At 39.7% G+C, this 17,956-nt stretch overlaps 1 protein-coding gene across 3 annotated transcripts in view; it reads left to right on the forward strand.

Annotated features, from left to right (window-relative positions):
• The window catches only part of LOC137180799 (protein diaphanous homolog 3-like), a 190,480-nt gene that overhangs the window by 92,914 nt on the left and 79,610 nt on the right, over nucleotides 1-17,956 (forward strand). For all 3 annotated transcript variants that reach the window (XM_067586049.1, XM_067586061.1, XM_067586056.1), the window contains 2 exons: nucleotides 1,707-1,836; nucleotides 14,432-14,556. In XM_067586049.1, the coding sequence (XP_067442150.1) occupies nucleotides 1,707-1,836; nucleotides 14,432-14,556 (255 nt within the window). The remainder of the gene's footprint in view (nucleotides 1-1,706; nucleotides 1,837-14,431; nucleotides 14,557-17,956) is intronic.

Here is a 17,956-nt window from a genome sequence, read left to right on the forward strand (position 1 = left end):
TGAAACTATTTCATTTGATTGAACACTATCAGCCCCACAAGACAGGTCTTTTCTCTATCTGCCGTCATCTATCAAAGCAGTCAAACCTAGTGAGCACTTTATTCTCATTCTCCTGCTCAGAATAGATAACTGGGGCCACGGACACTATCCCTTTGAAAGTTCACACACCCTGCAGGACCATGCTTAGTGGGGCAGAAACATAGAAAACACAGATATATGTGGATTTTATATGGGATGAAGACTGAACAGTAAGTTTTCCTGTATGATAGTGACGGTGACAGAGAACAGAGTGTAATCCTGGAGTAGGAGGCTCCACCACTGGTTACATTACAGCTGTTAGCACACTCACTGCTGTTTCCACAGTAACAACCACCACAGCCATTCATCACTGCCACCTCTGCCCTGTTGGACTTCAGTGCTTACGTTCATATAAACAACAGTGCGTGCGCATACACAAACACGGGACACTTACAGACCTTCATGATGGATTAGTTGCACCGGTGTGACAGTAATGTAATCAATTAATAAAAGTCTATGAGGGAATATGTCTTGTGTTTAGCACGTTTGTAACGCTGCTGTTCCAGTGTGACTGGTTCCTTATCTTGTGCTTGTATGTTGTGGGACCAAGGCGTGAGTTGATGTCAGTGGCAGGATATACAGAGGGAGACATTACCTTCATGCCTGCCCCTGAGTTTGACAACTTAATTCAATGGCACACTCCATAGCACAGGGAAATAGCACCTAGCCCAAGTGTAAAAAAGCAAAATGTTTATATTGTCAGCTGAGATTACCATCCATCTAAATTCCGAGAGGGACCTTTTATGTACAAGCACTTGAAGCTTTTGAAAAAATAGGAAAACAGAAATGAAAAGAGATGAGAATGTTTGATTAGAGAAGATAATACAAAAATGATTAAACCCAGCGGGGCTGAGTACACTGTTGTCTACCAATAGATCACCTAGAGAGATACACAGCAACGCACTCCGCAGGAGGGATGTTTGGCGGGGATACTGAGAGACATCTTGGAATTAGACTGTAAAAGAGTGATGGTGGAAATTTATCAGAGAAATTGAAAAATTGACGCATGCGGGAGAGAAAGAGGCACAAAGCACAGAAGAGGTCACCACATCTTGAATATGCATCCGCTGCATGAGTACAAGACAGCAAATCATCTGTAGCACTGTCATCACTCAGCATTTCTAAAGCTGCTGAAAGGGTTTACAATAGCAGAACAAAGGATGATGACACACACACCTTTGTCCCATAACATCCAGGAAATATGTTTTTAGATCATGAAATCTGTTGTTGATTCTCTACTTTCTTAAAAATTGGATGGATTCTACAAATGTATGCACAAATAAGAATTGCAAATTTCTTTTTCTTTTATATAATGTTGCCTTTACAACAAATCTGTACTTACAAATTTACAGTTAGCCCTAGGCCTGAAATTAATTATTTATCCACAGAATCAACAGATTATTTTCTCAATGAATCGATTAATTTCTCTTTTTATTAAATGTCAGGAAGTAGCGAACGTGTCTATTCTAATTTCTCAGAGAGCAAGTTTACTTACTAAAATCGCTTGTTTTTCTGACCAACAGTCCAAAACCCAAAAACATTTCAGTCTTAAGAATCTCTTCAGTGTATGTCTGTTGAAACTAAAGGAACTGAAATAATACATATTTTTATATATGTTTTCACAACAGCTAAAGGATACCAAGTCAGCTGATCAGAAGACCACATTACTCCACTTCCTCGCACAAATATGTGAGGAGGACTTTCCAGATGTGATCAAGTTTGCGGAAGACCTTGAGCATGTGGACCGAGCAAGCAGAGGTAATATACATTATCACCCGATTGCACAATCCCTCATACGCATACACACACTGTAAATAACAGTTTTATATATTTCCTAGGTCTTAGAAGAACAGAAGGAAAAAATAAAGGGCATTGTGTTTTACTTGTTCAGAGATACTGCACATCATATATTGAGACTCTTTTTAAGCATGCACACTGCATCTACCTCCCACTTTCTCTGAGGCGATATTACAGTGTGATTATTGCTGTTATTTTGGTTTCCCGCTGGTGTCAACTTAAGTTCTTTAGCTCCCAAAGTGCACAGGGAGTTTCATTCACTCCTCATCAAATCAACATCCCTGTTGATGTTTACCATCAGGACTTTTCCAACGGGTCTTATGAATGGTAAATTAGTAATCAAATAGTTGGACTATTCTTTGAGCAAACAAAAGGCGTACAAACAAGAAACGCAATGTTGCTTTTTTTTCTTTTTCTCGTCTCTTTTTCAGCTCTTTGTGACAAACTGAAACTGAAACTCAAAGATGCCAGCCTCCTTAGCATTGAGTTGAATGAAAAAAAGCTTTTCATGTTATCTTCTGTTCAACATGTGTTTTGGGCAACTGAAGACATGTTATTAAAACTGAAAAATGAATAATATTGGAGAAATTAAGAGAGAACACTTTGTCCTCTATTTTGATGGTGGTAGGCAAGTATTATTGCCTGACATAAACAGTGGTGACGGTATGGACTATAGTGGTAAATGATTGTAAAGGTGAGCCTAATGAAAAGATAATGAGCTTTTCTGGTTGTCTGGCCATATGAACTACTGATATCTTGAACCTTATCACATGTTAGCATCGCATCATTTCAGACAGAACAAATTACCTTTACCTGAGCTCCTGTAAAGTACACCCAGCAGTGTGTTACTGTTCACCATAAACAGGAGATTCAGCCATTACCCTCCAATAACACACTTGTTCTTCATATTAATTTGCTTTGGTTGTGTTTGAACCTTATTGTGTGATATAGGCATTAAAAGCTGATGTTTGGAGAGCATTATGTATGTATGGAGTGGCCTTCAGTGACGATGTTCTTACCTAGACAGAAATGGAGCATTATTCTGTATTCCTGTTTTACTTTGAGCTCTAGTCTTACCTTTTTTACTTTTGTAACTCTCCAGGGATTATTCTGGGATTAGATATTTGTTGATTCTGTAAACATGCATTGTGTTCTACCACAGTGTTTGATCTGTGCTACATTCTGCTCATCTGCACCGCTGTTTGATACTAACATTAATCTTCTGCTGTAGCACCTTTACTAGAGTCATAGGTTTCTTGTTAAAGAGAAGACTTCAGGCCATGTCTACTGTTCCGATGAAGAACAATGGACTGCAAAAATGTAGTTTAAGTCTCTTAAATATACTTTTTTTATTTATAATTTCATACACACATTCAGAGATTCTCCCATACACACACATACACACAGTACTCACACAGTACTCCAGGTTTGGAGAGTGTATCCAGAGTATAGTAAGGGTCACAGGCAGGCAGGGACAGACTGGATGGCCAGAGGAGACTCAGTCATGTTCTCTGTTCATATTGCTATAAGGAAACTCTCAGGAGGAAGTAGTGAGCAGCAGACACACAGCAGTCTGTGTGTATGTGTGTGTTTTCAGCTATACATGCGTATGCGGTCATACTGTCAGAGCATGTTTCTTGCCGCTCCAAAGGAGATTTCACCCACTGCTCCTTTCCCAGCAGGAGGGAGTGAAGGAAAGGGTGAGGAGGAGAAAACAGAGTGAGGATGAGATGTGTGAATTATTGTTTGGACTCTTGCTTGTAAGGACCCCTCTAGGTTTTGTTGGTGCTTTGATAATCTGTGGATAACGATGCTCCTGTTGAGTGTTTCATTTCTCCCAACTGTGCTGCGTGTCCACAAGCCTTTGGCCAAGACTCTTAAGTACAAGGGTGAGATCAATGGAGAATGCAATCCTTGGATCTCTGTTCAAGTTATACTCACATATTGGTTCTTGCTTTATGGACCTCAAGCTGAGTATACATTTGCATCCATATAAATGTGATGTTTTTTTTTCACCGTCTTTAAGTTTCTGTTCCAATATAAGATACATATGCTAAGTGTCTCATCTTACCATATCTGGTATTCAGACCCACAAATCCCCTTTCGTCTTTGTGAACCGTGCTCTTGAGTGGCTTTCATCAGGTCTGGCAGCCAGTCGGGTGGACTGAAGACACACTAAAAGGCTGCATTACATTTATAGACACTAACCAAAGAACTCACCTTAGCATCACAACAAGGTTGGATAGAAATAGCAGTAATAATGTGTGCTTCTGTTGCAAAAACCACTGTCTTTTGACTGTGTGTGACACAGCCTTCGTTTCCCTCATTGCCAATCCTGTCTCTCATGGAAGCTAAACTGCAGCTTAGTTTAGGGCTCCTTTGTGTCTGTCTTCTTGTTTTTGCCATCCTCTTTTCAGCACTCCAGTCATTATTTCTCCTGACATTGAGAGGCAGTCCTTGTGTTCTGCTTCTCTGCCATTTTCTATCTATTTATGCGTCTATCTATGTATATATCTGTCTGTCAATTTAGCTGTGTGTGTGTGTGTGTGTCCGTCTGTCTTTCTGTCCCTTTCCTCTCCTATTTTCTATTTCTTTTGTCCCTTATCACGAACATAAACATAAACACAGCAGGGGGGTTTGGGCAATTAGGGTGTTTTGTGGTGTGGTACTTGTTGCTGAGTTTGATGTTGAAATCAGATAAACATGGAGACATATTAATGTGTTCAACCGGCTGCTTCAGCTTGTAACTCTTCAAATGCCTCCTATCATCAGGAGAAACATTGCTCTGAAAGCTATGCGCAATACTAAATAGAAATGTCTGCATAAATGTTATTTTTCAGCACAGATGGAAGGGTTGTTTGGGTGAAATCTTTGCTCAAGACTTGCGGCCCTGAGGAGTCATTAAGCGGTAATGTGAGAATTCAGCTATATTGAGATGGTTCCCTTCAAATAATCCCTTCATAGTTCATGTTGTGCTTTGTGGTTTTGCCACAAGCAGTCTGAGTGATGAGCCTCAAGTTGAAAATATATAGACTGACAAGTCTATATATAAGTCTATACTGCAACTTGCAATTCAGTGACCTTCATGGTCTTTTTGTATGTAATAGGTGCTCAGCACCAGGATTTCTTGCATTACAAGTCTCCAGCTCTCAGCCCCTGGCACCATCAGTCTAGTCACACTTGTCTGTCAGGCTTTGGCCTCAGAAGGCAGATCTGTGTTTTTCACTCTCTTAATTTCCATAAATCAAACGATGATCTATAGCATTGCTCTATGTGCAGCAGGGCTGTTTGTGAGTGAGTATGCATGGTTGTGTGCTCCACTCAGTCTCATTTATAGCACAGCAGGTTGGCAGAGTAATAAAAGGATGTCAATGGGGGATTTGACCTCCACAAATATTCCAATTATTATTCTTCTAAAACATCCTATATCTGTCTGCAACCCCTCTGGACCACAGCGGCATTCAGGCCCCACTGCTCATAAAAATCACTCACGCTTTAACACACAGAAAGAGAACACAAGAGCAAGGGTGACCAGAGAGAACAAGGAAGACATGGAAACACCATTTAATGTTTCATCTCCCTCTCTGCTTGTCACTTTAACACAGAACAATTATTTTTCTCATGTCTTAAGCTGTAGTTTGTTTATTGAGAACATCAGCATCATTTTGTTTTGAAACACATTTTTATGTTTAACAAGACATTCCAGCTACTGTAGTCACACTCCTGATCAGTCCCGGTCAGATTTTCTTACACCTCCTGAAGCATATGCCTTCATTTTTTTGTCACTGGCATGTCTCTCCTTGTTCATATGCCCTTCCACCTGAGGGGAGCTTCATCCCAAAAAGCTTGCAGTTTGGATTGTGCAGCTAAGAAAAGAGGAGATTCCTCTCTGTTCTGTTCTTTGTCTTGGCGTCCCTTGCTCTTTTTCTCTGTCAGTGTATCATCACTGGGCTTTAATCATTTCCATTAACAGACTGCCTGTCTGGCCTCCTTCAATCTCTGCATGCTGACCACACCTCATTCAGCAGATTTTGGTTGCTTAGTTATACAGAAGGCTTTTAGGAAAAATGATAGAGCAGTTGAAATGTCAGTTTCTGGTTGTTTACTTAAACGTCTTTTTGACAATTTTTTCTATCATACCAATCATTTGAGGCATTGGTCATATAAAAGGAGATCACTGATTATGTAGGTTACGTCTGCATTACGCTGTCTAAATTTTAAAATGTTGTTTTTTGTGTGAAAACAATTTGCGTTCACGCCAGTGTTTCTAGGTGGCTTCTGAGGACACCTTTGTCCACAGAGAAACCTCTTTGCAGTTGGCAAATAACAAAACTGCATCACAGCCAGCATCCGGTAAAGAGTGGGACACACAGCCCGGCTGACAAAATAATTATTTTATGGTTGCAACGTCATCTGAGAAAATCAACATAATTACAGTTTAATGATAAAAGCTATACTATGTGATCAGCTTTATTGTGTTTAAAATGCATAATCACAGAAAAAGTTAGATGATAGAAAGTTGCCAAATATTGGACTGTGACAGGGCAGGCCATTAAACAGAGATCCAACTCCTCACCCTTCGGAGAAATCTGCCATTTGGAGATCAAAATAGGCCACCTCTCTTAAATTAATTAATCAATAATCTTAAATTAATTAATCAATAATACTGTATATATGGTGCTCCAGTGCAGATAGCATGTAGCTATGTACAGCGATCCTTGACAACACAGCTGTATTTTGAGTGTTAAGAACATAGACTAACTTATCAGAGATAACTTGCAGGGTTTCCTCCAGTGTATTGCAGGTTGACCCGCCCGCTGGGCCTAAGCATCAGGGATTTTAATATGTTTTCTAAAATGTGTTATACAAGTGGCGCAGAAATAGCTCAATGCGTAGTGTAGTGTGTGGTCGAGAGAGAGAGAGAGAGAGTGTGTGGCAGTGCCGACACTGGGCTGCAGCGCACACACACGGGGAAGAGCCAAAGGACGGCTGCTGCTTAGAACCAGGACCTGAGCAACCTGCCTGCCATCCAAGGAGAGATTCACAAGCAGGCAGAGAGCGGGAGAGTTTCTGTCGAAAACAAGCACCAAGACCAGGGGAGACATGAGAGCAGCTGCTTGCTAACAGTTACGGCAGAGAGCAGGAGGGAGGACAGACATCTCACTCTGCTACTCTGTGCTGCAACTCTGCTGCTGCTGCGCACTCACAGAGCAGACACTTTAGTTTAGTTGATAACTGTAGTGTCAGTCATCCAACTAAGAATTGATAACACAACAGTCCTTCCTCCCACGCATGATCATGTTTTGATTCAGAGTGCACATGGAGAGGAGGGACTATTCACAAACGGGTCCACTGTCAATGTGTTTGAGAGAGAGAGAGAGGGAGAAAGAGACAGCGGGGCAAGTGGGCTGAGCGAACCAATGCGCTGTATGCAGCTCTACTACGAAATAAGAGTTTACCCATTTTAAATAGTAAAAAAAAAAAAAAGGAAAATCAATATGTGGCAGTCAATGTTGATAGTGTGGTGGCTGCCACAAATAAATGAATGTGTGGGAAACTTTGGTGTATAAAGGAGCTACTATAAGCTGATTTCCAACATACTTTATTATCTTCTTATTGTCTTCTTGTTTTTGTCTTGTTGATGTTTTTAGCTCCCACATCTATTGATTCCTTTTGTGTTGTTTTTTTGGGTTGTTTTACACCATAATGGCTGTTAGAATTAGTTTTCAGGCAGATGCAAATCTACTTAAAAGTAACTAGAAACGAGCATGTAAAGCAAATATCTTTCCAAATTTTCTCCTCCCACTTTTTGTGATCACCTATACTGTGTTTTAATACAACCTAATTCGCAATATAGTTTTTCTCAATTACATATTTTTCTTTTCTGTTGTCAGACAGAGAGAGTATGGAATTGTTATTTTATCTCGACCCATAAACACTTTTAACCAGTGATCATTCCCAAGCTGCTGCTCTACGGTGAGTGAATGATAAAATTAATGATCACAGAGAAACATAGAAGTCACACACAAGCCAAAACCTCACTTATGTCACTATTTTGTGAAAGCTCAGTTTCCCCATACGCACTGAAACACAAAGCCGCCTTTTTAATTCTGTGTGTACCGCCAGAAATTCTGTCTGAAATTGACTTTTTATCCAGGTTTTATCAAGTTTTTAGGCACATTTTCATGATACATTCTTTAAATTTTGGGCATTTCTAACTATGTCTTTTAACTGGTTAAAGGATTTTAGTCATTGGACATGGATGATGTTTGAGTTGTTTTCAAGAACTGTTCACAGTGATGACAAGCGACTTGGCTCCCAGCCACTCCACTTGGCCTGTGTCTGTCAAACAACAGCGGGGAAACATTGATTTTTAATGTAAGACAGTTTTATTCAATGTTTTTGCCAGTTTTGATCACCTGGTCTGGTTGCCTGGGAGAGGAGGATACCTCCTGACTGACAAGAGCTAAGGGTGGCCTGGCCTGTGGAGGCTGACTGCAGAGCACCATCTGTCTAAGTGAGACCAGCATTTCTGACTTGCTCACTGTATTTCACAAATATTGTATCAACAATATCGGCATGTCCTCTCAGGACTATCAGCTGCTCCAGAGAGCCAACAGGGATATAACCAAAAGAGGGACTCTCTGTTGTCCAGCTTTGTTGAGGTTGCAAGTGCACAGGCTAGAAAGATCACAGCCATGAACTCAGCTATATCGGACACCATCCTGTGGGATTCGAGTTGTGTCCCCCACTATCCTCTTGCTTAACCCCCCCACCCTCAGACCGACTGGTCAGAGGTGGTTATTAGAGGTACACAGAAGGGAGAACACCCTGTTGTGTCACCACCACTGCTTAACCTTTTGAATTGCTTTGGGGTGCTCCCCAATGAGGCCCCTGGTCACCCAGCGGATCCACTGTGGTTGCTGCTGACAGCGACCCCAGACTGGGCTTGAGTCCTATCTGTACAGGAATTACTTCAGCTGCTGCCTGCAGACGGAAGATCTCTGCTTGGGTCTCTGCTCCGACTAGAGCCTCTACTGGGTTTTTCGGCTGATGCAGTGACATATCCTCCCGCTGTTGTCACGGTTACTGCTGCTGTTTTAACCTCTGAACGCCAACCACATCAGCCTGCTGGTGGGTCTCGCAGAATGTCTAACGGGCATGTTCAGTGGAGTAGGCGTTGTGCAACATTGGCTGTGCTTGTGGTAGGATCATCCATGGTCTGCCATGTCACCGTCAAAGGCAGCTGCACCTTCTGCTACCCTAGAGCCTGTACTAAGGATGTTAACAGCTCTGCCACACAATTACTAAAAGACCACCGCTTCTGCTGTAGTACATGTGGGCACCAATGACATACATCACCAACGATCAGAGACACTGAAGGAAGATTTCATCTGTCTTGTGGACACTGCCTGATTTGGGTAAGCAGCTGATCCAGCTGGTCCACTCCATCCCCCTTGTTTTGGTGATGTTAAGTTCAGCTGCCTAAGACAGCTCCATATCTGGCTTAAAGGCTACTGTAGGAGTAGGGATATCTCCTTTGTGGATACTTTTTTTTTAACATTTATAAATTGGAGTGAACTCTTCAAGCAAGAGAGTCTTCATCCTAACCAGGCAGGATCCTGTTTGTTGTCCATGAACATTAAACTAACATTTCACTCCTGCAAGGCCTTCACCTTGTGACAAACTGTGAGTCCCAATTATTACCATTTCTTAAGTAACTCAACTGATGACATTCATTGCCCACTTACATCTCCTATTAAAGTAGTAATTAACAATAGACCAATGTCCAGTAACAAGCACTGTCTTATATCAAGCCTTCTCTGTCTGACCCTGCTAATACTTCTCCTTGCAACTTGCACTGCTTAATGTTAGATCTCTAGCTAAAAAAAAGACATTCATTGTTAATGACATCATTACTGCACACAAACTGGACTATCTCCCACTGACAGAAACCTGGCTTGATCAAAGGAGCTGATTGAAACATCACCGGCGAACTACAATTTGGTACATAGCACTTGGACTAATAGGAAGGGCAGGGGGGTTGCTGTTGTATATAATGATATTTTTAGCTGTAAATCCATGTCTTTTGGAAATTACCCGTGAGCTGAATATTTAGGTCTAGTTATTGAATCTGTATCTCCTGTTGACTACTTCTTACTGTCATCCTCCTAAACTGAGACACGGTTTTCTGGAAGAATTTGGTAAGCTGTTATCTAAAATCACAATTGGTTTTGACAGTATTATCATATTGGGTGATTTCAGTATTCATGTTGATAATAGCAACAACTCAGATACAAAACAGTACATCAGTTTATTAGGATCATTTGCTTTCTAACAGCATGTCACTGGGTCCACCCATACAAAGGGTCACACACAAGACCCCGTCTTTTCTAATGGTCTTGATATTGCAATAACAGCTTTCCAAGATGTTGCAATTTCTGACCATTATTGCATATTTTTTGATGTAATATGCTCTTTGAACAGATAAATATTGAGAGATTCATTAATAAACATTACATTATTGATAATACAGCCAATATATTTATTAATTAATTTTTAAAGTATACATTACCCACCTTGCCATCATGTGATACCACGGTGGACAATTTCTCTAATGTTATGTCTTAGATCATTGATCATGTAGCTCCTGCCAAAACTATAAAGATACGTGGACCACCAAAAGTAAGGATGGCAAAAAGAATCTGCCGGATAGAAATGGAGAAAAAACAAATTACAAGTTGACTATGAGATCTATAAAAATGCACTTTACTGTTATAACAAAGATATGAAGTCTGCCAGACAGTCCTACATTTCTGAATTGATTAACAATAATCAGAATAATGCCTCAATCCTATTCTCTTCAGTTGACAAATTTATTAATCCCTCCAAATCTACCCCTCATGAGTTTCTTTCTATGACCAAATGTGATGAATTTGCTGTTGTCTTTCAGATAACATAATTTCTTATAACAATACATCTGGCCCCTTGTCACCCTCACACTAATTCACCGCCATGAGCTCGATGCCTACATTCTCACCTGTTAACTCAAGAAATCTGGATGAGATAATTCAATGCCTAAAGTCTCGCACCTGTTCTCTTGATGCCATCCCTACCCAACTGTTTAAAACTGTCTTTCATTGCTTTATAAATGACATAGTAAATATTAATAGCTTCCTGCAAACTCTCTCTCCACTCACCTCTGTTGGAATTACTAATCTGTAATTAGTAATTCAGACCAATCTCCCTCTTCTAAGCAAAATACTTGAAAAAGTTGTATAAAAACAACTGGATGAATATCTGTCAATTCACAATATATACAGTGCAATACAAACTAGTAAACTGACCTTAAGAATGGTTCATGCATTCATTTCAAGCAGGTTAGACTGTTGTAACGCTCTGTTTGCAAGATTATCCAAACATTCAGTAGGATGGCTCCAGATCATTAAAAATGCAGCAGCCAGAGTCCTTACACGTACATGAAAATTTGAACATATCACTCCGGTACTGAAATCACTTCATTAGCTCCTGGTACAATACAGCATCACCTTCAAAATCCTGCTAATCATCTACAATCATCTACAATCATAGCAATCATCTCTTAATTGCTGTGTGGTATGTTTAATGTCCGGTGGGTGTATGCTTCATGCTTATATTCTTATATTTATATATCTTATGTTACCTGTGTTCTCATGTTCATGCTTATATTTTCATATTTTGTTTTTTTGATGTAAAGCACATCGAGCTTACTTCTAATGAAATGTGCTATATAAATAAAATTGCCAATGAGATTTACACACTCTGGAGGCCGTTCTTGAAAAGCTCAGGTTTAAAAACACTGTTTTAGTCTGGATGGAGGGCTGAAACAGAGAAAAGATGTTTACAAATTTAACTGACTTCATGTTGACATATTGTCAGCCAAGGATTTAGAGGTGAGAAAATCCAATTAATTTCTGTAAAAAAAAAAAAACCAAAAAGCGACATATGAATCAAGGGCAGTGGAACGCCACAACTCCAAAACCACAAAAAAGTCTCTTGCCAGCATTTTACTTCATTAAACTGGGAAGTCTTTTGAGATACATTAGCACGTTTACAAGAGAGACCTGGCTAAAAGGGCAGCCAAGGGTAGTTAATGCTTAGAGTAGTCACATGAGAGAACACACAATTAATATACAACATTCACCAGTAGTAAAATTAAAGAGGACCTGAAAGGCATGAAAAAGAGCACTTTGTTAACTTGTCAACTTTCTGTGAAATATACTTTTGAGTATATTACAACAGTTACAATTACAATTATATACAACAGTTTTGTTAATGTCACAGGCAGAATATAAGACCTGTATTTTAAGATTGTATTCGTCACTGACATCAGGTGAACAACTGTCACATTATTTTATGTCTATAATGACTATGATGATCTGCTGTTTTCCAAACATTTGTCAAGATTTTATCAAGATTTGTGTAAAAGCAGGTCCCTATTGCTTCATTGTTTCTGAAAGAAAAATAAACATGAACCCCCCACACCACCACCACCACCACCACGCACGCACGCACGCATGCAAGCACGCACACATCACTGCATGGGAATGTTAACCCAGATTTAAACAGGTTTCTGCATCTTTTTTCACCCCAGATTGCCACAGTGATTTCCTACCAAAATAAAAATCAGTGTAACAGCCAGTCTGTGCAGAGCAGTCACTCTGTGAATACTGCTCTGATTGAGACATCGTTGAGTCCAATGTACTCTGTGACAAGATTTTTGAAACACTGGTGTGCTGAGGCATTTTCAGTGCCTTCAGCTGACTTAACTATTAATGTCAGTGCTTACCATCAGAGGTAGGGAAGGGGGACAGAAAAAGGAGGGGATAAAGAGAATGAAGATAGACAATTTGCCGAGAGAGTAAAAATGTGGCTTTACGGACAAGGTAAAACATGCAATGAGGAGAGGGAACTGTTTGACATAATCGTTTGTCAGGTACAGATGCAGTTGATTTAGTGAGTGTTATGTGGTGATTTCTTTTTTACACGGTTTCCTCTTTGTTACTGCAGTGCATTCCGCCTTCTTTCTCAATCATGAGTGACAGCAGAATGAAATTCCACCTTACTTTTAGCCAGCTGAATGCATGTGTGTCTGTTTTGTGTAGATACATTCACATGCTCACCTTTATCTGCAGTGAAAAGACCATTATCACATTCTGTTAAAGGTTCAATGTGTAAGAATTGGCCAGAGTTTTAGTTTAAAACATTCCAAAATTAACTAAAATTATGAGCAGAATGTGAAGAAACCAGTTTTGACATCATGTCAAAGACCTATATGTATTGTGCTGTTGTGTATTGTGTATATCTACTGAAGTTAGCATGCTAACCAGCTAGCTCCGGCCCGTACTGATAGTGAGTCACTGTAGCATTCACTCTGCCTTCAGTCCAACATGAGAGGTGAGAGGAGTGCTGTTCAGAGCCACTGGTAGTAATGGCAGAGCCAGCTGAATGCTGTTGAAATTTTCGTTGTAAGACTCTTAATATGTCATTTTATTAAGTTTCAGTACTTTTTCAGTAACTATGTATATTCCCAATATGTGGTCAGTTTATCCAAATAATTGTGAGAGAAATCGTACAATTTCAGTCTCACTTTCAGAATATTTTGACCGAAGATGTCTGATTGAACAAGCGTGTGTGTTGCATGTGTGTCCAAAACTGCATGTTCCCATCAGAAAATGAGGTTTATGCTAGTGAGAGCTAAGCTACATTGAAGTTTTTTTTTTCCTTCTCGTAAAGCATGTGTTTGGATCAAGGGGAAATTTAAAACTACTTAAAAATAAGCAGCTTATACCTTTTTGTCAAGCAGGGTCTAATCAGGGTAATTTAAGCCATATGCTATATTCAGTGACTAGCTTAAAGTGTCAGCCATGACCAACTTAACAGAAAGTTAGGCTCAGTGTTCCCCTGCTCAACCACCCGCATGATCTGTACGCCTGTTGGTCTGTTGGTAAGACTAAAGACAAAGGATTAAGGGTGTGGAAAGATTTTTTTTTACCTGAACAGCCATCGCCATACTTACAGGCTGGGATTTTATTGCTGAAAAGCCTGTAAATATATAAGCAAATATAGTGAGCATTTGCTTCCCCTATGTGCGTCAGTAAGGGGCACTGTATTCTTATATTATCATAATTGTTCACAACACACACATGAACAGATAAGAGGCAGACATAATAATAAGCTATGTATTGAATGTACCTTTGCTTGATGTTTTTTTCTTCAGTCATTGTTTATTCCATGGTATTTCTGGCACGGTGTGAACCCATAATAAGCATTCTTCGCAACTGAGTTGGGTTCTCTTTCATTTTCTTTGTTATTTTTTTTATTTCTGTATAGGCTATATGTTACTTTGCTCTGATTCTTTCAGAACCTCAAAATAATAATGCATTTGATTGTACCTGTAATTGAGTTGTCCTCTTTCTGCTTTTTTCTTCACATTTTCTTGGCACGTGGGTGTGTTTCTGTGTGCTTTTGCGAATGTGTGTGCGTTTGTGTCTGGATCTATGTGGGTGTGTGTCAGTGTCTGCAGAGAATCTGGAAAAGAGCCTCAGGCAGATGGAGAGGCAGCTGTTGCAGCTGGAGAGAGACCTGGAGACTTTCTCTTCCCCTGATGACCCCAACGACATGTTCTTCACTAAAATGGCTATATCCTTTACACACGCATGCACCAGTGGGTTTTCTATAATGAATAAAACAGAATAAAAGTCAGAAGAGTATTACTAGAACTGAAATGTTTACATTCATTACTATGGATTTGCATACGCCAGCAAAACATCAGGTTTCATGGCTTAAAGGGAAGGAACTCTCTAGTCTTTGGTTGATCAAACACCTAATTAAACACATTTCCTTTATTTTTTTTTTACATATACTTCATTCATTCATTTGTTCCCATCACCTTCAACCTGTCAACCTGGATCCCAAACCCCCCCACCCCCCTATTTCAATGGGTATGATACTCTATTAAAACAGACAAGGAAGGGAGAAAAGGGAGAAAAGGATGGTTCTCCCACCTTTGTTATTTGTCTTTATATGTGGTTTTCTTCCCACTGTCAGATTGATGATGTATACAAGTAATGAGTAGCATCCCTTTCCATAGTCAAGTTATTGTACCAGTACACCTCTCAGCTCGCTTTTTGAAGGGCACTTCGCACTGAGGGCAACTTCAAAATGAAGTGACAGGTTAGAGAGGGAGAATTAGAGACAAAGCCTCTTTCGTCTCTCTGTCAGTCTCTTTCTCTCTCACTATGCCAGTCATTATTGTGCAACTGAGAGAGGTTAGAACAAGAGAAATTGTCAGCTTATAATAATTAAACAAAAGAACTAATGCACATGCACATAAATGTGCAGTTTTTCTTTACTGTTTCACTGCCCTCTTTAGATATCCAGGCCCAGCTATATGACAGCTGTCCATATCTGATCGGCAGCAGCGTTAATTATTCACTGTCCTCTGAGGCAGTCCTTCTGGATTAGGTTGACAGGTATGTCTCAGACCAGGTGTTCAATAATACACCCTGTACCTAGCCTCCCTCATGTAGTTTTGATCAACAGCCTTGGGGCTGGGGCAGTGATGGGTGTGCTGTAGTAGAACTTGTAGTAGAACAGAGAACTTGAGTGCAACGCAGAAAGGTTCAGTGAGAATGGATTTGACAGCTCTGTCTTCCACTGCTTTGCTTTTCAATTCCAGGTGCCTTGCACAAAATGTCTTATCTAAGCAATACTAATTAAAAACTACATCAAATTGAAATCTCAACTCGAATAAAAGGAAATGTAGATAAAGTAACACAAGTTAAACACTGGACGTCAGGCTTCTAATTTTCAAATCCAAATTAAGCTAGAAACACACACACACACTCATCATGGCTTAACTGTGTCACCAACAAATATTTTATAAAATATTTTGGCTACTTTTGATGTCGTGTTCACCTATAGGCCATCAACACTCCACAATGTGCACATGTTCTTTAGACTTTGAATCCATCACACATTCTCCAGCCACCAAGATTCAATGGAGATCTGTGGTCAACCATTGTTGGCAGAGGTGGCTGAATGACAACAGATTTGATTGATAGCCTAATAAATGGTCATAACTTGGTTCTGAAATTGGTTCTGGGCATCATAAGGTAGTGTTAAATAAATTTATATCTGACACTGAACCAGCATTCTATGTACTTAACCTTTCTACACCTTATTTTTCACTTTAACATTAGGTTTTATTGAATTAAGATCATCTACAGAAAATATATCTGTGCAGTGTAAATCAAATGGTTAAAATTACTCTAACTATACTGTAAATGCATTTTTAATCAACATTGGCAAACTAGTGATCGTATAATGGAATTTATCTTAGATGGCCCATTTTTCTACAAACTGTCTCTCATTAATTAGGATACTACATTAATAATTAATGAATATTGCTCAATTATATCTATGAAGGCTCCCAGACATATATTTTTATTCTTAAAGATGTTTCAGTGTTCATCCTGAAGAAGCCTCTTGATACAATCATGTTAAAATCTTAGACGTAGGGGCTTTAATGTTGCAATATGTACCAATCAGAGAGTCCTTCTCATTAATGACACCGTTGGCTGTTAAGTGAGCTGCAGTCAGCATCCTTTTGCTCGCACTCCGTCAGCACGAGTGAGTAGCGGAACTAACATTAGCAAACTAAGACCACAATATCACAATATATTTCACATGCTCTGCAGTGATGTTAGCTTACCTGACTGTGTTGTGGTGGGTGCTGGTCGTTTGTTGACGTTAGCGGACTCCATTTCTGAGCTAATGTTAACTAGTGCTGAACCCTTGGGGGATGAGAGAGGCAAGGCATATATATCACATACTTCAGACTTTAACAGCAAAACCATCCCAAGTCCTTTACATAGAAATCAATCCACAGGCTGTTCAAATTTATTTAATTTATTTATTTAATTTTTGAATGTTTTAAACCAAAATTCCTTTAACCACTACATTATTTCAACCAGCGAAACTGACGGTCGCCAACTAAACATGAGAAGCCTGGAGAGTCACAGTGGTGACACTGAAAATTCCACTTTCACTTCATGCACCACAATGTATACAATTACTCTTATTAGTCTAGTGTTACACTTCTAAATGTGAGCCATGCTTGTAAAGTTTGCAAATTAGAACAGGAGAGAAACAGAAGGAGAATGAAAAAATGGGAGACAGACTGATGATGGAATAGAGGGGAGAAAGGAGTAAAGGAGCAGCAAGAAAGCAATGATGAACATGAATTCTTGAGAATGAGCTGCAGTGGACCACTGTTTGATCTAGAAAAGGAAAGAAGCCAGCAGAAGTGTAATAGGAGGAGGAGATATTTTGCACCTCATGATACTTGTCAACTGTGGCTCTCAGCTACTTCTCTCTCTCTCTTGCTTTCCATCATCTGCGCTGCCTTTTTGTCATGCTTCTTCCCCCTAGCTCCTGCCTTGGGAAGATATTACTGACAAGTCAATTTGGGAGCGGTGCCTATTGAACAGCATTTACCCAGCTGTGAATAGATAGTCCTTTCCCCAGCCAGATTCAACTGAGGCCAGACCTCAAATAAGTCCATCAAATGAGCTATATTGAAGGTGCACAATAGGAGCCTGAGAGGCTGGCCACATACTTGTGATACCACACACACACGGACACCATTGCTTCTTATCTGCCATGAGACAAGGATGTTGGGGTCATTAGCAGGACTCCTAGTTATGATCGCGCTTTTTTAATTGACTTTGTAAAAGAAGGGCACGTTTACTGAATATAACCTGTGTTTTATTTTCTCATACATCAAAAACGTGTTCCTTTCCTTGCATTAGACAGTAAAAACACTGTCCACAGCACTGTACTAAATAGTATCATGTGGTGAGGACAGCTCAGAATACACGTTTGATTATAAAAAATAAAAACAAAGAAAAAAAGCTAGTTATCCTGGATATGATTGAAATATTTTTTTAACTGCAAATTTATGCTTGTTAGATTTCCACATAAAGTACTTATTGTGTGTGTGGTTACTTACATTATACTTGCTTGACAGTATGCCTTG

The sequence above is a fragment of the Thunnus thynnus genome, chromosome 1 (genome assembly GCF_963924715.1).
Source record: "Thunnus thynnus chromosome 1, fThuThy2.1, whole genome shotgun sequence".
Taxonomy (NCBI): Eukaryota; Metazoa; Chordata; class Actinopteri; order Scombriformes; family Scombridae; genus Thunnus; species Thunnus thynnus.